The 25,627-nt window shown below is 41.4% G+C and overlaps 2 protein-coding genes across 4 annotated transcripts in view; one reads left to right on the forward strand and one right to left on the reverse strand.

The window, feature by feature from the left end:
• Positions 1-15,139, reverse strand: part of evi5l (ecotropic viral integration site 5 like) — a 45,889-nt gene extending 30,750 nt beyond the window's left edge. For both annotated transcript variants that reach the window (XM_055224517.1, XM_033972157.2), the window contains exon 1: positions 14,825-15,139. The gene's annotated coding sequence lies outside the window, so the exon portion shown is untranslated. The remainder of the gene's footprint in view (positions 1-14,824) is intronic.
• Positions 15,140-17,074: 1,935 nt separating this feature from the next.
• LOC117372230 (ATP-dependent RNA helicase DDX39A) lies at positions 17,075-25,587 on the forward strand. Of its 2 annotated transcripts, XM_033968000.2 has the most exons (10): positions 17,075-17,185; positions 17,761-17,962; positions 18,058-18,185; positions 18,798-19,074; positions 19,448-19,566; positions 23,485-23,616; positions 23,712-23,821; positions 24,309-24,453; positions 25,093-25,240; positions 25,331-25,587. In XM_033968000.2, the coding sequence occupies exons 2-10, from the start codon at positions 17,761-17,763 to the stop codon at positions 25,345-25,347; spliced, it is 1,278 nt and encodes a 425-aa protein (XP_033823891.1). In that variant the 5' UTR covers positions 17,075-17,185; the 3' UTR covers positions 25,348-25,587. The 2 variants fall into 2 exon arrangements, with proteins under 2 accessions (XP_033823891.1, XP_055080549.1); XM_055224574.1 differs by lacking the exons at positions 17,075-17,185; positions 25,331-25,587 and having other exon boundaries at positions 25,093-25,315.
• Positions 25,588-25,627: the final 40 nt, after the last annotated feature.

Consider the following 25,627-nt stretch of genomic DNA (forward strand, 5'->3'; position numbering starts at 1 on the left):
GTGAGGATAGCAGTTATAGGGCAACTGCAAGTATCATAGCAACCAAAGAGCCAATGCTGTCAATCAAACCTGTTGCTAATGCTAGCGCTGTTATTAATGTTCATATCTTGATTTACAAACACAATAGTAACATAAAAACCTCAGGATCATGTAGAGGGTTAATATGAACATTTAAGACCAAAATGACGAGTCTGACAGCAACAGTTATAGAGAAAGAGGACACAGTTATTTTTACATAGAAAGTGAATTGGAGCCAGAGTCGATGGAGTTAAAAGTGCACCCATCACTTCCTGTTTGGAACACGGTGTGTGCTAGCAGATTAGCTATGTCCATTTATATACAGTCTATGGCACTGACCCAGATGTAGATGGTGTGATCTTACCTCCCACAGATGAATGCTGTTGTTGTGTCCTTGGGCAAGACACTTAACCACCTTGCCCCAGTGTCTGTGCACACTGGTGTGTAAATGTGTGTGTGAATGTGCGAGTGGTCTCTTGATGTAAAGCGCTTTGAGCCTTGATAGTGGAAAAGTGCTGTACAAAACGTGCCCATAACATTAAGTTGTTCTGTGATAATAAAGGCAGGGGGCGCTGCAACATGTCTATCGACCTGTTACGCCACACATCAGATGGGACTGAATTTCTGACTGATTTAATTCATAATTTTCCAATATTACAGCAAAAGTAACAGATATGTGTGTAGACGTTGAACCTTTTTATTTGGCAGTATCCAGCAGCCCCTCACGAGCCACATCTCCATAAAGCAGGAGGCTAAATATAGATCTATACTGCTGTTAGCTTCCAGATGTGAGGCAGGTTTTGTGGGGGCTTATGCTGCGTCATACAATTGCACAAGTTGCCATGCTGCTGCGTCCACTGCTGTGTCCGAGAACAATTCAAAACACTGCAGACCTTTATGCAAATGGACACGGCTTTGACCATCCAGCCATGTTCCTCCTCTTATCTGGAGCCATGTCACAGGGGCAGCAGTTTAAGCAAGGACTCCCAGACTTCCCTCACCCCACACACGTCCCCAGACACTTCCTCCAGCTTCTGGGGTCCCACATTTGGGGTCCCACTGAAGAAGCTGGAGGAAGTGTCTGGGGTAGGGGAGGTCTGGAACCCCAAATGGTCACATTTTTATACAGTACATTCAAAGCACTTTACCTCAAGGAACCAGTCACCCATTCATACACCCCCCCCCCCCCCCACACACACACACACACTTACCCACCTTGCCCCCAGTGGGCACAGACACTGGGGGCGAGGTGGTTAAGTGTCTTGCCCAAGGACATGAATCAGTGGACAAACGTTCTACCAACTGAGCTATTGTTGCCCCAAGGTGCTTAGAGGCCTACAGCTCATAATTTTTAACAATACTGTAAATTTATAATAGTTTTTGTGATTTAAATCTGCTCTTGAGTTTTTGTGTCAGTGGCATATTTATTTCAGCAATATATTGAACTTCAAACTGTGTTATCGTGACTAGGCATGGGACGATATTGAAATGTGGTGTCATGATTCTCATGGCCAAAATAACTGCGATTAACAATTATGTCACAAAAATTATTAAAGCTGCTAAAAATATTTTGGATATGAATAATTACAATTTTAATATTAAGAATAGGTTCCATCATTATCCCTATTGGTAGATGCTATCGTCGCCAATAGAGCATGGTTGTGGACTTTTCATTACTGTAACTTCGCAACCAATTATACTTCATGTAAATTCAAACGGCAGCGGCATGGGGCTGTTTAAATATTTTACTGTCATTACAGTAATCTGCTTATGTCGCCCTCGAAGATGACCAATCAGAGCGCAGGTGCCGCGGAGATTTTCCCAGTCAGTCGATTTTTACGATCATATAAAATGTCCCGCAAACAATTATTGTCGACCCTTTTTATCACGATAAATGATATTATTCTCATCCCTAATCATGACAGGCCTACGTCCAGGAGGCATCCAGAACACTTGCCCGAGCCGCCTCAGCTGCTTCTCTCCACATAGAGCAGCAGTGGCTGCCTTACGAAAGTCAACCACAACAAAACAAAATGAGCAGGGGCAAAAGCTCTGGTCTGAACAACGAGATCATTCATTCAACCGGACCAATCAAAAGAGCCATTAAGGAGCCAGTGGAACCAACCACATCTGTAAACACACTCCAGCTTCACAACAGCTCAACTTTCAGATGATAAACACTAACAGCGAACTGGATTTCAAAGAGCAGTTTCAGCGTGACTGCATGTGAACGCAATGTGACCACAAACAGAGACAAGAAAACAACTTCACATTTGAAATTCATCTGACTAAAGTCAAATATATACCGTCTATGCTAGCAGGTTAGCTATGTCCATTTATATAAACAGTCTATAGTAAGAACTCATAAATAGTAGTCGTGAGTATATGTTCCTTTGTAACACTGGTCACAGAATTACACAGGAAGGGTCAGGTGACGTGAATGAAAGCAAATGGATAGACCATTCACAGTAATCACTATATCGACTTATTGTTCAGTATATAAAACTGGAACTATATGTTTTGAGGCTCAATATTTATTACGAGCACTTTTTCTTTGTAAAAATATTTTTTTGTATTTTGAGTATTTCTATTGTAATAAGACAGGATGAGCTGTCCCTTTTATGGCTTATTATTATTATTGGCACATTCTGCTGTTTATCTGTTGCAGCCCACGTCTTTTAATGACAGTCTATTTAAAATGTTCACTGGGATTATCTTGTTTTATTTGCATCTTAATCAGTGGCATTAAGTAGTTTAAGTATTATCGTTTATGGGAGTATTTCTCTGTAGTGATACATTTCGTGCTTGAAAATGTGTTAATGTGATGCCTCTTCTCATAATAACAGTGACAGGGTTTCTCTGTCGTTAGCTGCGCCGCTGTAGCCCGAGTTTACTGTAAAACTCTGAGTCATAAGAGACCAGAGAGAGAGAGGCCCAAACAGAAGGACACTGTGAAGGTCTATGACAGAGCACAACACTCTGCTGAGCCCACAGCTGATCACAGAGTGACACACGCTCACGCTAATGCTCCTGCTCACGCTAACGCTCGCCCTGACGCTCACCCTGACGCTCACCCTCACCGTCACGCTCACCCCCACGCTCACCCTCACGCTCACCCCCACGCTCACCCTCACGCTCACCCCCACGCTCACGCTCACCCCCACGCTCACGCTCACCCCCACGCTCACGCTCACCCCCACCCTCACGCTCACCCTCACGCTCACCCTCATGCTCGCGCCGCACTCTCTGTTATTTACTGCTGTGAAGGGATTATGAAGGTCACTGTGAGACAATGGACAGCATGGTGGAAAGAAGTACTCCATTTTAAAAGTACAGAGCAACTTAATAGTAAAAGTAAAACTAATAAATTACCTGTTTAAAAATATACTTTAAGAATAAAAAGTTAAAGTATTTTTGACAGATTTTGAGTCTAATAAAGCATCACAAGTGGCGATTTTGATTAAAAAAATTGAGCTGGAGTTTGTGCCGGATGTTTTTACTTCTAAAGCTTTGTTTTGCTCAAATTATGAAGTTGATTAAAAATAAACCCTCAGCCTTTTCAGCAGGTCTCAAATAGTAAAAAAAAAAAAAAAAAAAAAAAAAAAAATCACTTTTCAGTCCTGTTCAAAAATGTAGTGGAGTAGAAAGTACAGGTACTGCTCTTAAATGTACTGAAGTAAAAGTAAAAGTCTTTACAGTAAAATTTACTTAAGTACTTTACTACTCTTACATTTCACCACTTCTGTGGTGTGCTGATTCTCAGCGCCACTGCCAAAACTTTGAGTTGCATATATGTAAAAGTTATTTCATGACAAATGTAAATCATTTACTGCAGTCAGATCTGAATTTGAATTTCATTAGGACCAGGCATGATGCCAACAAATTTTCCTGTGACACAATTTGTCCTTTTATGCCTCAGGAAATTTAATGCACGACCACAGACTGTGTAAAGAAGTGACTGAATGAGTGCAACGTCACCCACAGCGTTCAGCTCCAAATGAAGCTCATCGAGGCAGGCATAGGGACAATTGGGCAGAGTTTCATAGTTGGAATTCTGAGCACGAGTGTCATAGTAACAAAAGAGCCCATCTGGAGCGAGGCTATTGAAGGTAACGCCCCTTTCCACCCATTGGTTTAGCAGGGAACCAACCTTAGCAACGCTGTCAGTCAAACCTGTTGCTAACACTAGCAGGAGTGACCTCAGGGAAAGAAGGTGCCTGATTTGTCTGTTATTAATGTTCATATCTTGATTTACAGACACAATAGTGAAATAAAAAGAGCAGGTTAATACGAACATTTAAGAGCAAAATGAGGAGTCTGATAGCAGCAGTTACAGAGAGAGGGGACAGTTTTTACATAAAAAGTTCATTGGAGCCAGAGTCGATGGAGCTGAAAGCACACCCATGATCACCTCCTGTTTGGAATGCGATGGCTAGCAGGTTAGCTATGTCCATTTATATATACAGTCTATGTGCAAGAGAAGCAAAATAAGTCTGAACACTGAGCTGTATATGTGGGATGCAGCTGAAAAATTGACCAATTATCTTCAGTCTCTGGTTTTGCACAGTGTCCACAGACATGTGAGTAAACCAGAGTCTGAGTGAGGTCAGGACAAAAATGACCACAATGAATACCTCTTGCCTTTGTGAGGCTAACGTGATGGACAGACAGTGTTTGAATGAGAAAAATGCTAAAACCTGTCTGTAAATGTTAAGAAGTTTAAAACAGCTCTGTTCTTCAGACTGTTCTGTTCAGACTTTTATCCATGTTCTAGTCGTTTCTTCTCATTGAGCCTCTGAAGTTGTATTTGGAGTGATTCATGTTTGAGTAATTTTATAAAACTATTTTCAAGAAGCCATTTTGTCGATTTACCACCGTTTAACCTCCAGCGGTACACGCCCAATGTGACACGCCCACTGTGATGTACATGCCCACTGTGACATACACACTTCCTTCTCCAGTTTTATTTTCTTAATACTTGTAGGATGCTGCAGCGTCGCATAGTCATTTTGGTACAAATGAAAAAAAAAAGTGCTGCTCCAGTGTGATGTGCAATTATCCATAGGGGGCGCCATGCAGTGCTTTGTTGTGATGATGTTTACGATGACGTCAGCTCCCATTGGACACCGCAGTTTTATAACGCGGAAGTCAGTGGACTTGTTTCTTTTATTAAGTGGTTTTAGATGAATATTGTGATTTAAAAAGTGTAAATTATAACAAAATGATCCACAGGGGTCAGAAATGAGAACTATAGAGACTTAAACACAATAGGGAGGATTACACTAAGAAACTAACTACAAAAGTGCAGAATACTGTACTGTACACCACAGTTTGGATGATTGCCACACATGTTGTGTAGCAATCAACCATGATGTTTTAATTATATTAATATATCTCTAATTCCATCTCCGTTTGGCAATATAAACTCTTATAAGCTGAACATAGGAACACTCTGCAGACATCACTACACTATGTTAATGTTTACGTCTTCTCTGCGCTCTCTGATGCTCCATCCATAACAGAGATTCACTCAGCCGAAGCACGAGCAGCTAACCCCACTAACCCCGCTGACCCCGCTAACGTCACTAACTCATGATTCAATGTTTGTCTACAGTGTGTGGACAGAGCATTTCCACAGCCTTCGCCTCACGCATGCAGCCCTTGTGACTACAACTGCTGTAGAAACATGTTTGGTACTGTAAGACTTTCTTCAGTGTTAAAGCTCGGAAGAATTGGTTTTGTGTGATAGTGGACCTTTAAACACGTGTTTAAGTCATGCTTTTAGTGTTGTTCCCTCCTCTAAAACAGACCTGGAGTTGTGTTTTGTTTCATTCACACATGGTTGAGTAACACTTTATTATTAGTCTGTCTACATCTCCAAAGCTCAAAATGCTCTGTTCCACCTTGTGATGTCAGGAAGTGGTAGTTTTCAAGTTAACAACCCCTTTTACCTTTAGTTCAGTAGAGATTGACCACTCCAGGGCTGAAATCATCCAAATGATTCTAGTGAAGGTGTGTGAAGTTTAAAAAACACAATGGAGCACTTCCTGTATTACCACATGATGACATCACAAGGTGGAACAGAGTGTTTTCAGTTTGAGAGAAGAACTCAGCCTAAATCTGCAGGTTTGTGTGTTAAACATGTGTGAATGAGACAAAACAAAACTCCAGGTCTGTTTGTGATGAGGAAATAACATGAACAGAGCTCAGAGAATAGTGCCATATGGGCCATTTAACCTCCTGAGACCCGAGCTTTAATCAAATAAAATAATAAAAAAATAAGTAAATAAAAAATAAAATAAAAATACAATAAAAATAATAATAAAAACAAATAAAAAATAAAATAATTAAATAAAAATAATTAAAAAAATAAAATAAAATAAAAATAAACAAAGAAATTAATATTCTAAACTCTTAGAAATATTCAAAATTGAACATGTTCTTGTTGCTGTTTTTCTAAAAATTTGCGCTGTGGCCTAAACAATCCAAAATGTGTTGTCCACAGATGAGGACACCAGGTCTCAGGAGGTTAAAGCTGCACTGTGTAACTTTTCAGGTGGGGTCTGCTTGTTTCCTTCCTTTAACTTCCCCGGCTGCAGTATGATTTAGTGCTAATCTCAAAACGGGATTAAATGGAGCGGCACACATAAAAGGGATTTGTAAATGTATTCCAGAGTAATAACTAGCTCTAAGTATTGATACTTTGTAGCTGATGTCATCAACTTTCCCTGGAGGTGTGATGCTAACTGTAGGCACTGCTCTGTCTGAGGCTTGGTTACTCATATTAGACGCTAATCTGAGTTTTGTTTCAACATAATCAGACCAGAAAGAACTTACTTTGCTGAACTACAACAGGTGAGCTGATTTGTCCTGTTAAACATCTCCCTCACTAATAACATTAGTCACAAGCTAGCTAGCATTAGCCAACGTGCTCTTTAAATTCATTTTGTGTTTTTCCCTGAGTTTTCTGACAATCTTCAAACCTTTTTTGTAGTTTTTGCTAACGTCTGCTAACCTTGATAACTGCTGAACATTCTGTCATAGGCATACATGTAGAACACCCCAGCATGATGTGACTGCAAAGTCTCAATAAGTATATAGTGTTAACGAAATGTAATAATTAACTTGGTGAACTAACTGTTTGGTGCATCAAAGTTAGAATTAGCAAAAGGTCATGCAAATAGGTCCATAAGAGATTTATTTAGCTCAACCAGGACTAAACCCAGACTAAACCAGGTCTAAACCAAGTCTACACCAGGATTAAACCAGGATTAAACCAGGTCTAACCAGGACTGAACCACATCTAAACCAGGACTAAACCAGGTCCAAACCAGGACTAAACCAGGTCTAAACCAAGACTAAACCAAGACTAAACCAGGTCTAAACCAGGACTAAACCAGGACTAAACCAGGACTAAACCAGGACTAAACCAGGACTAAACCAGGTCTAAACCAGGACCAAATCAGGTCCAAACCAGGACTAAACAAGGACTAAAACAGGACTAAAACAGAACTAAACCAGGTCTAAACCAGAACTAAAGCAGGATTAAACCAGGACTAAAACATGGTGATAGCTGTGTATATGACTGAAAGGGTTTTATTCTGCCCTCTTCTCTTTTAATGTTACTTTTATGATGATTATTTATGTTTTGATTTGTTGTATTGTGATTTTAAGGTCTCTGTTATTCTGTAAAACACTTTATTACTGTGGACCAATAAACTTGCCTGGACCAGGCCGTTCCCATGTCACAACTGTGAGGTTAATAATCCTCCAGAGACTTTTGTGCTTGTAAATTATTTTTAAAAGGCTCCATTCCAAAAACAAACTCTGTCTTGGGCATTTTCCTACAGAAATATTCACTGGGTTGTCTCTTACGTTATGTTACAGTATGTGTTTGAGCCGTGGGAACACATCTACCCCGACCTGCACAAACATGGGAGGATGTATCATGTTCCTATTAATATTTGTTCCTCCCTGTGGCTGAGGCGTACATGTATTTCACATTTCAGTAACGGCGCCGCGAAGCACAGATCCAGTTACAAATGTGAAACCGACAAGAACAATGGAGTAAGGAGGGACAGAGAGGAGGGTCAGCAGTTGTGTCTGTGTGCATGTGTCGCTTTTGTGTAATACAGGACCTTTAAAGGTAAAACATAATTTACAAACAGGTGCAGTGGTCAGTTTATTTTACATTTATATAACTAGAGGTGACTTAAAACTACACACAGTGCTGTACCAGGCTGAATGCTCCATCTCTGACAATGCAATGTAAAAGTCTGAATCTGAAAATACAAGATTGTTACTTCAACGAGACCACACTGAAAGACAACGCTACTTTAACCAACAATAAATGGAAATGAACCTGTACTTCTGTTTACTAACACTAGTACATCCTGGTCACTCATGCAGCGTACGGGGTTGCTACTATTTTAGACCCAATTTCTGCATCTATGGACCACAACCACAAAACTAAACTTCCCTTACGTGACGTTCTGTAATCTGTTTCCTTATTGTAAATTCAGTTTCATGTGCGTTCACTTTCTGCATTCTGCTTCAGGGTCGTTAGTTATAGAGTATCTGCACAATATGTCATACTCTGGGATATTTCCATGGGTGGTGCCAGATATTTTTGGTTGGAGGCGCTATGGGGGGGGGGCTAAGTACTTCCATGTAGTGATTTATAAAACCTAAAATTAGGCCTGATTAAGTCATTTGAATAGGCGACGTGTGTCGGCTTGTTTGATACTAGCAGTGGCAGAGGCATTAGTGTGGAGTGAATAATGTAAAGATCTTTGTGTTGTGTGTACTAGGACCAAAAAAGAACCAAGGAAGTACTTCAGACATGCATCCTGTGCTCAGGTCTCTACACTAGCACGTTAGCTACAGTGGGGTAAAAAAGTATTTAGTCAGCCACCAATTGTGCAAGTTCTCCCACTTGAGAGAGCCCTGTAATTTCCGTCATAGATACACTTAAACTATGAGAGACAGAATGAAAAAAAAAAAAATCCAGAAAGTCACAATGTCTTGATTTTTTAAAAATCCATTTGCAAATTATGGTGGAAAATAAGTATTTGGTCAATAACAAAAGTTTATGTCAATACTGTGTTATATACCCTTTGTTGGCAATGACTAGGTCAAACATTTCCTGTAAGTCTCCACAAGGTTTTCACACACTGTTGCTGGTAGTTTGACCCATTCCTCCTGCAGATCTCCTCTGGAGCAGTGATGTTTTGGGGCTGTCGCTGGGCAACGTAGACTTTCAACTCCCTCCAAAGACTTTTCTATGGGAGTGAGATCTGGAGACTGGTTAGGCCACTCCAAGACCCTGAAATGCTTCTTACAAAGCCACTCCTTTGTTTCTCCGGTGGTGTGTTTGGGATCCTTGTCATGCTGAAAGACCCAGCCACGTTTCATCTTCAATGTCCTTGCTGATGGAAAGAGGTTTTCACTCAAAATCTCACGATACATGGGCCTATTCATTCTTTACACGGATCAGTCGTCCTGGTCCCTTTGCAGAAAAACAGCCCCAAAGCATGATGTTTCCACCCCCATGCTTCACAGTAGGTATGGTGTTCTTTGGATGAAACTCAGCATTCTTTCTCCTCCAAATGCGAGAAGTTGAGTTTTCACCAAAAAGTATACCGATTTCATCTGACCAAATGATATTCTCCCAGTCCTCTTCTGGATGCTCCAAATGTTCTCTAGCAAACTTCAGAGGGGCCTGGACATGTACTGGCTTAAGCAGGGGAACATTTGAGGGTTTGAGTCCCTGTCGGCGTAGTGTGTTATTGATAGTTGCCTTTGTTACTTTGGTCCCAGCTCTCTGCAGGTCATTCACGAGGTACCCCCGTGTGGTTCTGGGATTTTTGCTCACCTGTTCTTGTGATCATTTTGACCCCACGGGGTGAGGTCTTGCGTGGAGCCCCAGATCAAGAGATTATCAGTCTTGTATGTCTTCCATTTTCTAATAATTGCTCCCACTGTGAATTTCTTCACACCAACCTGCTTACCTATTGCAGATTCAGTCTTTGGGGCCTGGTGCAGGTCTACAATTTTGTTTGTGGTGTCCCTTGATAGCTCTTTGGTCTTGGCCATAGTGGAGTTTGGAGTCTGACTGTCTGAGGTTGTGGACAGGTGTCTTTTACACTGATAAACCAAAAAGCTGTTATATTTATAATAATTTATCGACCTCCTGGTCCATATGCCGAGTTCCTGACAGAGTTTTCTGACTTCATTTCAAGTTTAGTTTTGAATTGGGAAAGGATTGTTATAGTTGGAGATTTCAACATTCATGTAGATAACGGCAGTGATTGCCTCAGTAATGCTTTTGGCGTGCTCCTGGATGGGATCGGTTTCACCCAGAGTGTGAATAAGCCGACTCACTGTCACAATCACACTCTAGATCTCATTCTAACCTACAGTATTGAGATTAATGATCTAATTGTCCTTCCTCAAAACCCTATACTCTCTGACCATTTCTTAATTACCTTTCAATTTATACTAAAAGACTATCCAGCCCCGCAGAAAAAACTATAATGAAAAGAACATTATCAGGTAAATCGGTTACAGAGTTTAAAGAAATTATTGAGCCATTACTGAAAGATATGTCATGTGACAATGACAATAATTTGAATCCAATTGTCACTGATCAATTGGTTGACAGAACAATGCTCACCTTAAAATCTGCTCTCGATGTTGTAGCTCCGCTAAAACAGAAAAGCATTAAACCAAGACCTCCGGCTCCATGGTACACGTTACAGCTCAGGACACTCAAACAACATGTAAGACGCACAGAGAAGCTTTGGCGCCGCTCGCGCTCTGAGCAGTCTCTGAAGGCATGGAAGCTCTGCCTGCTCACTTATAAGGCCGCTCTGCGGAAAGCCCGAACTAGATACTATTCAAATCTAATAGAAGTAAACAAAAATAACCCCAGATTTCTGTTCAGCACTGTAGCCAGGCTGACAAACTCCCACACTGCTAATGAGTCTCTTATCCCCTCGAACATTAGTTGTGATGACTTTCTTCACTTCTTCGATTACAAAATCACAACCATTAGAGACAAAATTAACAAAGCTACTCCAAAAATCAGCTCTGAGCAAATCCAGTCTGTAATGCCAATATCCCATATGGACCCTCTAATAATATTAGATGAATTTACTCCTGTTGATGAGGTGGAGATTACCTCAGTCATCATGTCGTCAAAACCATCAACGTGTATGCTCGACCCTATTCCAATCAGACTCCTCAAAGAAGCCCTCCCCCTAATAATAGATTCTATCTGTAAGATAATGAATATGTTGTTAGAAAATGGCTACGTTCCTCAGTCCTTTAAGTATGCTGTGATTAAACCCCTTTTGAAAAAACCTAACCTAAATCCTGATGAACTAACTATAGACCTATCTCTAATCTTCCCTTCCTCTCAAAAATTCTAGAATGAGTGGTGGTGAAACAGCTCTGCCGCCACCTGCAGGACAATAATATATTTGAAAATTTTCAATCTGGATTCAGAGCTCACCACAGCACAGAGACTGTACTGCTTAAAGTAACAAATGACTTACTACTAGCTGCTGATAACGGGCTGGCTTCAGTCCTGGTCCTACTGGACCTCAGTGCAGCGTTTGACACCATTGATCACAACATTCTACTGCAGAGGTTAGAATGTGACATTGGAATCAGAGGGACCGCCCTCAAATGGTTTAAATCCTATCTATCAGATAGGTACCAGTTTGTTAGTATAAACCAGTGCACCTCTCCCTGTTCTAAAGTAGCCTGTGGTGTTCCACAAGTATCTGTGCTTGGTCCAATCCTATTTACTCTGTATATGTTGCCATTGGGTAACATTATCAGAAAACATGGCATTAATTTTCACTGCTATGCTGATGACACTCAGCTGTACTTAAATCCTGAAAAAAGAGAGGCCATTGTCGTTGGTCCCAAAGGTCAAAGAGATTCTCTGTCGGACCAGATAATCTCACTCGACAATGTGAGTATAGCTTCTAGCCCTACTGTAAAAAATCTTGGAGTCCTATTGGATCAAAATCTCTCATTCACAGCCCATATAAACCAAGCTTGTAAAACCGCATACTTTCACCTGCGAAATATAACGAAAATTAAAAATATTTTACCTAAAAACGATGCTGAAAAACTCATCCATCCATTTGTTACTTCCAGACTTGATTACTGTAATTTTCTGCTCGCCGCCTGCCCCAAAAGTACTATAAGGAGCCTCCAGTTGGTCCAAAATGCAGCGGCCAGAGTCCTAACAGGACCTAAAAGAAGAGACCACATCAGTCCTGCACTAAAATATCTGCACTGGCTTCCTGTCGAGCTTAGAATCAAATTCAAAGTCCTCCTCCTGACATACAAAGCCCTAAACGGTATGGCCCCATCCTATCTGCAAGATGTTATTGTCCCGTACCAGCCAAACAGAGCACTCCGCTCTCAGAATGCAGGACTATTAGTGATTCCTAGAGTGTCCAAAAGTACAGTGGGAGGGAGAGCATTCAGTTACCAAGCTCCTGTGCTATGGAATCAACTCCCTGCTGATGTTAAACAGGCCCCCACAGTCTCTGTATTTAAGACCAGGCTTAAAACCTTCCTCTTCAATATAGCTTATGACCAGGTTACATAGTGAGGGAGTTAGGGAGAGACATTAAAACCCAGGATAAGATAGGCTGCAGTAGGAGATAACTAGCTGGGGGAAGTATGGCAACCAGAGCACTATCCTCTTCTTTTTAATCTTCTTTTTATTTTCTCATCAGCAATGCTATTCACATGTTGTCCCCTGTCCCACTCCCCCTGTGGAGTGTAACTCTTTCAGAAGCCCTGATGACAGCTGGACCCTCTCCTCCTCCCCGCCTGGCCCTCCTCCACCCGCCTCCCTCTCCTCCTCGCCCGGCTCTCCTCCTCCTCGACTGGCCGTTTTTTCTTGTTTTGTCTGATTTTTCCTGTTGTTTGATTTTCCTATTTGTTTTTGTGTGTATATCACGGTGGCTGAGTGGCAACACTCATGCCTCACAGCAAGAGGTTTTGGTTCGATCCCCGGGTCGCCCAGGCCTTTCTGTGTGGAGTTTTTCATGTTTCTCCCTGTGTCTGGATGGGTTTCCTCCGGGTACTCCAGTTTCCCCCATCAACCAAAACATGAATGCCCTTCGAGACAACTGTTGTTGTGATTTTGGGCGTTACAAAAATAAAATGAATTGAATTGAATAACGAGTTCAAACAGGTGCCATTAATACAGGTAACTAATAATTAATTAACTGTTTCTGTATTTATTGCTTATTCAAGTACAAATATTGAATATGCATTTGCCTAGATGTAAAAATATGGCTGTGTAACTGCGTATTTCCTGATAAAATGACATTTTAAGACCATCATACCTTTTAATTTACCCTGTCGAGGGCCACATAAAATGATGTGGAGGGCCGCATTTGGCCCGCGGGCCTTGAGTTTGACACATGTGATATAAACAGTCTATGCATGCACCACTGAAGAAAGTTCCAACTTTGTGAAGTCTGTTCATTGACAATGGCAATAAACCATTCAGCTGTGAACAGAGATGAGACTCACTGTTTCAGCTGTGAACACAGAGATGAGACTCACTGTTTCAGCTGTGAACACAGAGATGAGACTCACTGTTTCAGCTGTGAACACAGAGATGAGACTCACTGTTGCAGCTGTGAACACAGAGATGAGACACACTGTTTCAGCTGTGAACACAGAGATGAGACTCACTGTTTCAGCTGTGAACACAGAGATGAGACTCACTGTTTCAGCTGTGAACACAGAGATGAGACTCACTGTTTCAGCTGTGAACACAGAGATGAGACACTGTTTCAGCTGTGAGCACTGAGATGAGACTTTCTGTTTCAGCTGTAAACAGAGGTGAGACTCACTGTTTCAGCTGTGAGCACTGAGATGAGACTGTTTCAGCTGTGAGCACTGAGATGAGACTGTTTCAGCTGTGAGAACTGAGATGAGACTGTTTCAGCTGTGAGAACTGAGATGAGACTCACTGTTTCAGCTGTGAGCACTGAGATGACAGTGGGGTTGTCTATCATTATATCAGTGGAGGTTCAATAAAATGGTCAAACGAGGTGACCATGTATCAGATGCTGCTTCTGCTTCCTCTGCTCTGATGGATCTCCGTCTTGAGTGGATTACCCTCAAACGTGAGCATAATCTCATCACACGTTTAATGAGGAGATGACATCCAAACACGACTATAAGTCGTTTGGGGTTTGGGGACTAAATGAGGCTGAGTGCCAGAGCATGTAGACGTTGTTTTAACTGTGGAGAAAAAATAATAGGCTCATTAAAAGCTGTTGTTTATGATTCTGATTGGACACGTCTTCTCCGCAGAGCTACAGGTCACAGACGCTTAAAGAGCTACAGCTCAAACAAACCAGCTGTCAGATTTATGAATAAACCTGTATAAAAACCACGCGCCTCTCTCACGTTCGAGCAAACCTCGTGCTATAGTCACGGTGACGCGCTCGGATCACTCCTCTCGCGCGTACCAGGCCCAACACGCGCTCTGCACGCGCCTCTCTTCCATCAACAGCGTGCGTGTGTCACATCACTCCCTTATCAGTGAAATGCTCCACGTGTGTCGCGACAGTAAACGGAAATAGAACCAACTACAGGCTGTCACGTGTCTGACAGGGCGCGTGCGCTTCCCCCTTTGCGATAAATGCGGCTGTGGCATACAGGCCTCTGGAAAGAGCACGAAGCTACAGCCCCACTCAACATCACTGCTCCTCCACATCACACCGATCTGCTGTAGGCCGCAGACGCACAGACTTACCAGCTCCTCCTGTTCATGCTCCTAAAGCTGTGCCCGTCACGCTCCCTTCAGCATCCAGGGTCAAGATGTTTGGAATCGGCTACTTAAAATCTTAATGTTCCACCGAGGAGCTTTTCAGAGACCGTCCAGCGCTGTGCCATCCTCAAGCCTCCTCCTCCTCGAGCCTCCTCCTCGAGCCTCCTCCGAGCGCACCGCTCCGCAGGCGCAGAGAGACGCGGTGTCTACGGGAAAACAGACACAACCTGCACAGAGACGGACGCTGGTACCGCGTACGAGCACAATGACGCTTACATGGCCACATCAATCATTACAAATAAATCACAGAATGGCTGGCGTTCAGAGGCTTCTCTCGAGCTCGAGGCGGGGCGCACCAATCGCAGGGCACAGCACCTCATGACAAGCAGTACTTTGACCAATGAGGTACAGCTATGCAAAAGAAAGACAAGACTGAGGGCCAATCAGCGGGGAGCTTTATTCTGTGAGGAGGCGGGCTGTACAGGTGCCACAGGCCAAGAGGCAGCAACAGAGGAGTTAGTCCATCTCAGATGAATAAAAACAAGCAGCAGCTGACGGCACGTGCATTAATGACCCACCTTTACCTACTATCTATCTATCTATCTATCTATCTATCTATCTATCTATCTATCTATCTATCTATCTATCTATCTATCTATCTATCTATCTATCTATCTATCTATCTATCTATCTATCTATCTATCTATCTATCTATCTATCTATCTATCTATCTATCTATCTATCTATCTATCTATCTATCTATCTATCTATCTATCTATTCATTTGTGTATTTATTATAAATAACTATAAATCGCTGAGATGTTCCCATCATCCATAAGGGTATCTACATCCCTCTAGCTATGCAAAAGAGCGAGTAATTTAATATAAACTTGATTTTCATGGTGGACGAAAATGACAGCGGCCGTGTCCCAAATCGCCAAACTGGCCTTAGAATCACCATTGGAAGTGTGCGTCGAAGGGCAGTTATGAAATTTCCGGCGCGACAAGGGCTGTCCCAATTCAATGCACCCTACTGAATGCGGCCGACAAACCTGCCCTTCCCTTTTCACTGTTTCCATGGAGATCGGACGTGGCCGAAGCGTGCATCCGTGCATACTTCACGCACTTCTATATCCCATCATGCACCGCAACTACGCAAAAAAGAGAAGAAAATGGAGTCCGCTGCGCAATACACATTCAAATGTTCGTACTGGTTTACCTCATCTACAACAGTGCGACATGAAACTGTTAAATCTGAATAAAGATAAGTACAGGCCGTGTGTTTGATGATTAAAAAGGAGGAGAGTTACATGGAATAAAGGAATGTGCAGTTATTGCTAGACAATAAGAAGACATTATTATCATGAGAAATTATTACTGCAATAAGAATAATGTAAGAATGTTTGTTTTTATTGTAAGCATCAAAGACCAAGAGAGACTGAAACATAAAGTCATTAAAAATAACGTACGTAATGTACGTATCGTACGCTCAAAGACAGCGGTGGAAGTGCGGTCCGTGGTGTAGGCCTGTCCCACTTTAGCAAGATGGAGGCTACACTGAGGAGGGTAGATTCTCGACTGGAAGCTTGAAACCACACTTTGAGAAGTACCTCGAAGGGTCCCTTCAAAAGGTGCATTTGGCGAATTGAGACACGGCCGTTTCATGCACACATTCTCTATAATCCTGACTCGACGCCGCCCCCAAGTGGACACAAATCATAACACTTATCCTAAGATTTGCACGAATTCATTAAAAAAAAACAAAAACAAAAAAAAGTCATATGCACAGACCACAAAGTTCGTGTTAATAGATGAATATTGTACATGTACATGTTATGTAATAAATGTAAACCATGTGATATTATGATTATTTAATATTACAGAATTATTAAATTAAATTATAATCTAAAACTATAATAATATAGAGTATAAAACGTTAGGATGTTACAGAACCATTTTATTATGTGATAGAACCCTGTTAATATGTGATAGAACCCATAGAGGAGACTGGTGACTGGTGGTGCCTTCAGCTACTGTAAAAAGCCATGGTAAAAAGACGACTAAGCTTTCTGAATGTAATCTGTAATACCTATATTTAACAAACAAGCTATATTTACTATATTATGTAAAAGGAAATATATCATAAAAGTAAATAAATATGAAATGTATAAAATGATTTTACCCAAACAGGATGTACATTTATTTTACTAAAACTGTACTTTTTTTTCCCGTGTTGTCTTTGACTGCAGCGCGCGTGCTTCCGCTCAGTCCGTGTAAAACTCTCAGAGCCGTAAAAAGTAACATCTTTTGTAATATCTTTAGTAATTTCTTTCGCACCATCTCAAGGTAAGCCTGTCAAGATGTGTCTGGTTTTATCCATTACCTTCACCGCGCCCTGTTTGGTTATGATCTCTCTAGTTTGAACTGTTTTATTTTGACCCTCGCGGTGCCCTGTAGCTAGCTTTAAGCTAACCGCTGCACCGGGGCCAATGCTCCTGGTTTGCATATGTTTCATATTTAAGTTTAAATACGGCCCAGGCCAATGCATTTTTGACTCCTGACCTGTTTATAAGATATACACAAATACAGTGAAGTTTCGTGTTTTTCTGTAACTGTTGGAGGAGCTGATGGAGGCTCCTGTGAGTTTCATGTTTGAGTGAATCTTTTACTACAGACTCGGCTGTTGTTGATCCAGGGTCGAAGCATCATCCATATTACACATTCATTTCATTCAGATTAATTCAGCAGATTAATGATCGCACGTATCCATTTTTATTCTAATTTTTTATATTTAAGGTGGTATGGTTTTTTGATTTGATTGGGGTGTTTTTGATTTAGGTGTGGTATTTTTTATTTGAGTGGGGTGTTTTTTTTTATTTGACTGGGGCTTCTTTTATTTGAGTGTAGTGTTCTTTTTACAGATGTCTGAGAACGACGTTGATAATGAACTTTTGGACTATGAGGAGGATGACGAGCCTCAGGTAGTCGTAGAAACCATCCCAGCCAAGAAGGAGGTGAAGGGGTCGTATGTGTCCATCCACAGCTCCGGGTTCAGAGACTTTCTTCTGAAACCAGAGCTGCTGCGAGCGATTGTCGACTGTGGATTTGAACACCCCTCAGAGGGTAAATATCATTAATACTTACAAATGGATGGCACCACACTAGTGTAATATTATATACTCAGAAATGCTGAATCAACTTTGTTTTCTCCCTGACAGTCCAACATGAGTGCATACCTCAGGCAATTTTGGGCATGGATATTTTATGTCAGGCCAAGTCGGGTATGGGAAAAACAGCTGTGTTTGTACTTGCTACACTGCAGCAGCTGGAGCCAGTGGAGGGTCAGGTGAGTAGAACCACAGACTGTTTAAAGAAGTGAACTGAGGCAGTCTGATGTCACCCACGACGTTCAGCTCCAGTCAAATAAACTCATCGAGGCTAGCAGTTAGGGGGGCCAATTTGGAGCAGAGTTACATATTTGGAATTATGACCACGAATATCATAGCAACCAAAGAGCCAATCTGGAGCAGGGAGTGGGTGCTTGGCAACGTGGTCAATCAGACCTGTGGCTAACACTAGTGGGAGCGACCTTGGGGAAAGAAGACGCCTGATTTATCTGTTATTAATGTTCATATCTTACAGACACAATAGTGAAATAAAAACCCCAGGATCATGTAGAGCAGGTTAATACAATCATTTAAGACCAAAATGACGAGTCTGACAGCAGCATTATGGAGAGAAATAAAATTTTCTAATGTAAAGTGAATTGAAGCCAGAGTCGATGGAGCTGGAAGCGTCCCATGATCACTTCCTATTTAGAATGCGGCAGCTAGCAGGTTAGATATGTCCATTTATAAATAGTCTATTAGTAGGACTTTTTGTTTTTCTTTTATTGGAAATGTAATTTAACTGCCCTGGCCTCTGCCTTTTTATATAACAAGTGCTTTTGTGTTCTCAGGTGTCTGTCCTTGTGATGTGCCACACTCGAGAGCTGGCCTTCCAGATCAGCAAAGAATACGAGCGTTTCTCCAAATACATGCCCACTGTGAAGGTATCTGTGTTTTTTGGTGGTCTGGCAATCAAGAAAGATGAGGACGTGTTGAAGAAGAACTGCCCTCACATTGTTGTCGGAACGCCAGGCCGAATCCTTGCTCTCGTTCGCAACAGGACCCTGAACCTGAAGAACGTCAAACACTTCGTGCTGGATGAGTGCGATAAGATGCTGGAGGCTCTGGGTTAGTGAGCACAAAGAGACAGTGATGTTTTATTGGTGGTTTTCAGATGGGAGCTCTAGAGCCAGATTTATCAATTTATTACCTTGTACTTTGCCATTAAATATCCAAAAGGCAAATTCCCAAATATTGGACCCATAGACTGTATATATAAATGGACACCACATTCCAAATAGGACGTGAGCATGTTTCCAACACTTCAGGCTCTGGCTTCAATTCACGTCACTTTAGAAAACTATTCCCTCTCTCTGTAACTGCTGCTGTCAGACTTGTCATTTTGGTCTTAAATGTTTGTATTCACCAGCTGTACATGATCCTGGGGTTTTTATTTCACCATTGTGTCTTTGCTGATTTGTTTTGATTTATTTTAAACCAGATATGAGGAGTGATGTCCAGGAAATCTTCAGACTGACCCCACATGAGAAACAGGTGATGATGTTCAGTGCCACCCTGAGCAAAGAGATCCGTCCTGTGTGCCGCAAGTTTATGCAAGATGTAAGTAACTTTACATTCCAGATTGAGTGTGTGATTTTACTCCTAGCCATATTTATCAATATCTCCAGTGCTTCAACTGATGGAGCAATATCGGTTTTTAGGGGTGTCCAAACTATGGCCAAATGCGGCCCTCAGACCAATTTTTAGTGGCCCTCAGGCCTCAAGTTGAACTGGCCCAGTTGATCAAAATCTGAATCAAAATTGATCAAATTTAAGTAATCCTACCAAGATAACCTAAACAACATCACATCACATTGCATTGTCCTACTGACCTAATATTAATATTTCAAGCCTTATGAGTAGTATGAAGTCAAAACTATGTTAACCCTTTAAGGACTGAGCACACGATGGGCCAGTATAGCTCATCTAGACTTTTATTCATTTTTTAGCCATAAAAATCATGTTGAACAAAGTATCAGAATTTACTGCATTTTTTCACACAACTACTTCCATTTTACACATCCATCCGTATTTTTTCTTTTACGCATCGAATAAATGAGTGTGAAAGTCCCCGCAGCCCCGCACTCTCATTCGTCACCTTCGAGGGACAACAGAGGCAGATTACCGTAAAGATGGTAAAATATTTAGATAGCCTTGTGCCTCCGCTTTGAGACGCCGTTTGAATTTACATGGGAGCACGACTGGTTGCAGAGTAACGCTGCTGGAAAGTTCGCAACTGCGCTCTATCGGCGATGATAGGATCCAACGCTATAGGGTTAAATGCACCCATCTGAATTAGCCACTGTATTGACCACTGGCCCTCCGTGTTGAATATTTTTCAAGATATGGCCCCTGGTGAAAAAACTTTGGGCACCCCTGGCCTATAATGATTGTTTAGAATCCAGAGAAAGAGGAGCAGTGTAGTCACATTTTGTGCAGCTATCTCTTCATGTTAAAGTGTTAATATAAAGACTTGTGTGTATTTTTTAGACAGCACATCAACCAAAACAAAAAGTCAAAATTTACGGCTGTAGCTACTTTTACCGCTCTACCAGCAGGTGTAGAGGCCCGTTTAAGCTTTGCCCATTTGTGTCCGTGTCATAAATGGCCATCACAGTGTGCCAGAGTGATCCTCCTGAGCACTTAAATGCAAGACCAGTCAAACCAGTTGCATCTGCTACTGGCCAGGAGAATGTACAGTGGCTTGTAAAAGTATTCATCCCCCTGGAACTTTTTCACATATTGTCATGTCACAACCACAAATTTAAATACATCTTCTTGCCATTTTGCATTGTTCATTCACATAAAATGCTAAGTGTGAAGTGGAAGGAAATATTTTACAAGATTTCCAATTTAAAAAAAACAAAAAAAACTTAAAAGTGCAGCATGCAAAAGTATTAAGTTCCCTTTTTCTTGAATGCAACCAACTGCTTTTAGAAGTTGCCTGATGATTTTGTAAAGATTGAATATTGACCTAATGACTGAAAAGAGTCCACCTGTGTGTAATCTTGTCTCAGTATAAATGCAGCTGTGCTGTGAAGGCCACAGAACTTTGTTAAGAGAGTGTTGGGGAGCAAACCACAAAATGAAGTCAAAGGAGCACACCAAACAGGTCAGAAAAAGTTGTGGTGAAGTTTAAAGCGGATCTTGCATCTAAAAAGATTTCCCCAAGCGTTGAACATCTCAAGGAGCACTGTTCAATCCATCATCCAGAAATGGAAAGAGTATGGCACAACTGCAAACCTACCCAGACATGGCCGTCCATCAAAACTTACAGAACTAACAGGAAGACACTCATCAGGGATGCAGTCAGGAGGCCCATGGTGACTCTGGAAGAGCTGCAGAGATCCACAGCTCAGGTGGGGAAATCTGTTCACAGGACAAGTATTAGTCGTGCACTACCAAAATCTGATCTTTATGGAAGAATGGCAAGAAGAAAGCCATTGTTGAAAAACATCCATAAGAAGTCTCGTTTTACTGTTCGCTAGAAGTCATTTTTGAGGACACAGCAAACATGTGGCAGAAGGTGCTCTGGTCTGATGAGACCAAAATCGAACTTTATGACCTAAAAGGAACACACCATCCTCACAGTCAAACACAGTGGAGGCAGCATCATGCTGTGGGGGGTGCTTTTCTTCAGCTGGAACAGGGAAGATGGATGGAGCTAAATGCAGGGCAATCGTGGAAGAAAACCTGTTAGCGTCTGCAAAAGACTTGAGACTGGGGCGGAGGTTCACCTTCCAGCAGGACAACGATCCTAAACATAAAGCCAAAGCGACAATAGACTGGTTTAAAGCAAAACATATTCATGTGTTAGAATGGCCCAGTCAAAGTCCGGATCTAAATCTAATTAAGAATCTGTTGCAAGATCTGAACACTGCAGTTCACAAACTGTCTCCAAACTCTAACAGAGCTTGAACTGTTGAGCCGATTCCTTGTTCATTTGTGCTGGATGCACTCTGAGCCAAGAAATGAAAGGACTGAGCAAGAGGGTGATGCAGGCTCAGGTCATTAAAGGTCCATATTACACTGTTTTAAAGGGCCCATACTACACTATTCTCTGATCTGTTCTAATGTTGTTTCCTTGTTCCAAACAGACCTGGAGTTGTGTTTTGTTTCATTCACACATGTTTAACACACAAACACTGCATATTTAGACTAAGTGTTTCTCTCACTCTGTTCCCCCTTTTGATGTCATTATGTGGTAATACAGGAAGCACAGGTGCTCCACTGTTTTTTAAACTCCATACACCTACACTAGACTCATTTGGATGATTTCAGTCCTGGAATTTCCAATCTACTGAACTAACAGTTAAAGGAGCTGTTAACTTAAAATATACCACTTCATGACAAGGTGGAACAGAGCATTTTGAACCTTGGGGATGTAGAAAGACTAATAATAAAGTGTTACTCAAACATGTGTGAATGAAACAAAACACAACTCCAGGTCTGTTTTTGAGGAGGGAACAGCATTAGAACATGAATTAAAGCTACAAGAGTCAATTTTGTGTGATATAGGACCTTTTAAAGCAAATTACAGCCTATTATACATTAATATGAAAATCACTGTTAAATAAATTCAGTGCCTTCGCCACCTGCAGTGAGCTCCTCGGGACCAGGCCTGTCACGTTAACACATTTTTAAGTTCAATATATCGTTGAAGTAAATACAGATGACAGTATTAAAACTCATTTATGCCACTGGCACAAAAACCCAAGAGCAGATTTAAACTACAAAAACTATTTTAAATGTACAATATTGTTCAAAATTATGAGCTGCAAGAAATAAACAGCAGAATGAAACACCTTAGTCATTTTTTGGGTCTGTCAGACAAGCTATTAATTCAAACTTTTATGGCTCAAATCTGATCATATAGAGAAAAAATAACCACAAAATTCTCAGTAGTGCAAAGAAAAAGTAACAAATATTGTTAAAAAATATATTGTTTCAACTTTTATACATAGAATGATAAGATATCTTTAACTGCTGCTGCCAGACTCGTCATTTTGGTCTTAAATGTTTGTATTAACCCACTCTACGTGATCCTGGGGTTTTTATTTCACTATAGTGTCTGTAAATCAAAATATGAACATTAATAACAGACATATCAGACACCTTTGCCTGACGAGGCTCCCACTAACATTAGCAACAGGGTTTGATTGTCAGTGTTGCTAAGTCTTGCTCTGGATTGTCTTTGGTTGCTATAAAATTTGTGCTCGAAATTCCAAATGTGGAACTCCGCTCCAAATTGGCTGCTGTAACTGCTAGGCTCGATGAGCTTCATTTGGAGCTGAACGCTGTGGATGACATCACAGTCACTCATTCCACGTCTTTACACAGTCTGTGGTCTTAAGACTTGAAACACTCCACTGTGGGGCAGTGTGGGGAGACATTTTCCTGTACGCTCTGTTCAGTCTTATTTGTTGAACTGTGACCCATTCGTATCATTGAAGGTCTAATATTTCCCCTCTTGTTTAGCCTATGGAGGTGTTTGTGGACGATGAGACCAAGTTGACACTTCATGGGTTGCAGCAGTACTACTGTAAACTCAAAGACAATGAAAAGAACCGCAAGCTGTTTGACCTGCTGGATGTGCTCGAGTTCAACCAAGTATGTACTGTATACACTTTGATATATGAATCTCACATTCACATTTTATTTATTTACCATCATCAAAGTATCGCTTGACTCTTTGTGTTGTTTAGGTGGTGATTTTTGTGAAGTCGGTGCATCGCTGTGTGGCTTTATCACAGCTTTTGGTTGAACAGAACTTTCCTGCCATAGCTATTCACAGAGGCATGGCCCAGGAAGAACGGTGTGTGTTTGTCTGCATGTCTGTCTGTGTGTGTGTGTGTCTGTCTCTGTGTGTCTCTGTATGTGCGTCTGCGTGCCGCTCTGTGTGCGTGTCTCTGTGTCTGTCTGTCTCTGTGTCTGTCTCTCATTGTGTTTGTCTGCACATCTGTCTCTCTGTCTGCGTGTCTGTGTGTGTTTGTCTGCCTGTGTGTGTCTGCGTCTGTCTCTGTGTCTCTGTGTGTGTGTCTGTCTCTGTGTGTCTGTGTGCGTCTGCATGTGTCTCTGCATCTGTGTGTCTGTGTGTGCGTCTGTGCTTCTGCGTGCGTGTGTCTCTGAGTGTGTGTGTCTGCCTGTCTGTCTTTCTGTGTGCATCTGCGTGTGTGTATTTCTACCTCTGTCTCTGTGTGTGTCTGTCTCTGTGTGTCTTTCTCTGTTTTTTTTGGGGGGGGTTTGACAGTAGAGCAGTTTAGATGGATCTTTTTAAACAAACATCTCCTTTCCTCTCAAAGGTTGTCCCGGTACCAGCAGTTTAAAGATTTCCAGCGGCGAATTCTGGTGGCGACAAATCTGTTTGGACGAGGCATGGACATCGAGCGAGTCAACATCGTGTTCAACTATGACATGCCCGAGGACTCGGACACCTATCTGCACAGAGTGAGTTTATCACCAACAGGACCTGTCAGGAGTTTGGACGTGCCCCCTTATTGTTTTTTTTCTTTATTTTTACTACCTTATACATCTTGTACACACACAGAAGACATCAGATATATGAAACAAGATATATGGAACTATCTAGTAAAGAAAAAGTTCAAATATCTCTACTAAATATTTTTCGACAAAACAAAAGGAGGAGACTTTGAGGATTTGAACACAAAAACGGGGTGTGTCCAAACATCGTGTATGTTTAAACAGCACCAGTCAAAAGTTTGGTCATGCTCCCTCTTTGTTTTTTGTTTTGTTTTTTTACTACTTTATAAACACACACAGAAGATATCAGATATATGAAGTAAGATATATGGGATTATGTAATAAAGACAAAACTTTAAATCTATAATTTTCTATTAAAATTGACAAAGCGAAGGGAGGAGACTTTGAGGAAAAATATTATATTATAGTATTGGTTATATAACTTTTTCCCTTATCTACATAATTCCATATATCCTGCTTCATATATTTGATATTTTCTGTTTGTATAAATAATAAAAAAAATACATTGACTGAGAGGGGGGCATGGCCAAACATTTGCCTGTGTCTAATGAATATTTCCACTGTGATGTAACTGTCAACGTGTAGGTGGCCCGCGCCGGACGCTTCGGCACCAAAGGCCTGGCCGTCACATTCGTGTCAGACGAAACTGACGCCAAGACTTTGAACGAGGTCCAGGATCGTTTTGAGGTCAATGTGCCGGAGCTTCCAGAGGAGATTGATATTTCGTCTTACAGTGAGTTCTTCATGGAGACGCTTCATGCAGGTTTCATTCACTGAGCCCCGTGTAAAATGTTTTCAAACTGATCTTTCTTTTCTTTTCCAGTTGAGCAGTCCAGATGAGGATCTTGTGTGGGGCCTCGTGTGTCCAGGCGAGGGCCTCGTGTGTCGACCCTTACGGTCTTTGATGTTTCTGTATTTTTAGGGAGGACATAAAGGGCCTACATTCACAATAATACTTGAGCCATATTTGTTAGAAAGTTCATAATGATAATTTATTTTATCACGTATCAGCCTGTTTTATTGTTTTTCATGTTGAAACCATGGATATATAGTTTTTGGTTAAATAAAGCTTTTATACCTTCGTTACTTTTGCCTCTTAAATTCAATGGAAGGGGGGGGT

The sequence above is a fragment of the Periophthalmus magnuspinnatus genome, chromosome 1 (assembly GCF_009829125.3).
Source record: "Periophthalmus magnuspinnatus isolate fPerMag1 chromosome 1, fPerMag1.2.pri, whole genome shotgun sequence".
NCBI lineage: Eukaryota > Metazoa > Chordata > Actinopteri > Gobiiformes > Gobiidae > Periophthalmus > Periophthalmus magnuspinnatus.

Excerpts from the sequence above, each read along its gene's own strand:
- LOC117372230 (XM_055224574.1), top strand. The coding sequence starts at position 17,761 with ATGTCTGAGAACGACGTTGATAATGAACTTTTGGACTATGAGGAGGAT. Across the intron at positions 18,186-18,797 it reads TGGAGCCAGTGGAGGGTCAG|GTGTCTGTCCTTGTGATGTG; the intron begins GTGAGTAGAACC and ends TTGTGTTCTCAG. Across the intron at positions 19,567-23,484 it reads GCCGCAAGTTTATGCAAGAT|CCTATGGAGGTGTTTGTGGA; the intron begins GTAAGTAACTTT and ends CCTCTTGTTTAG.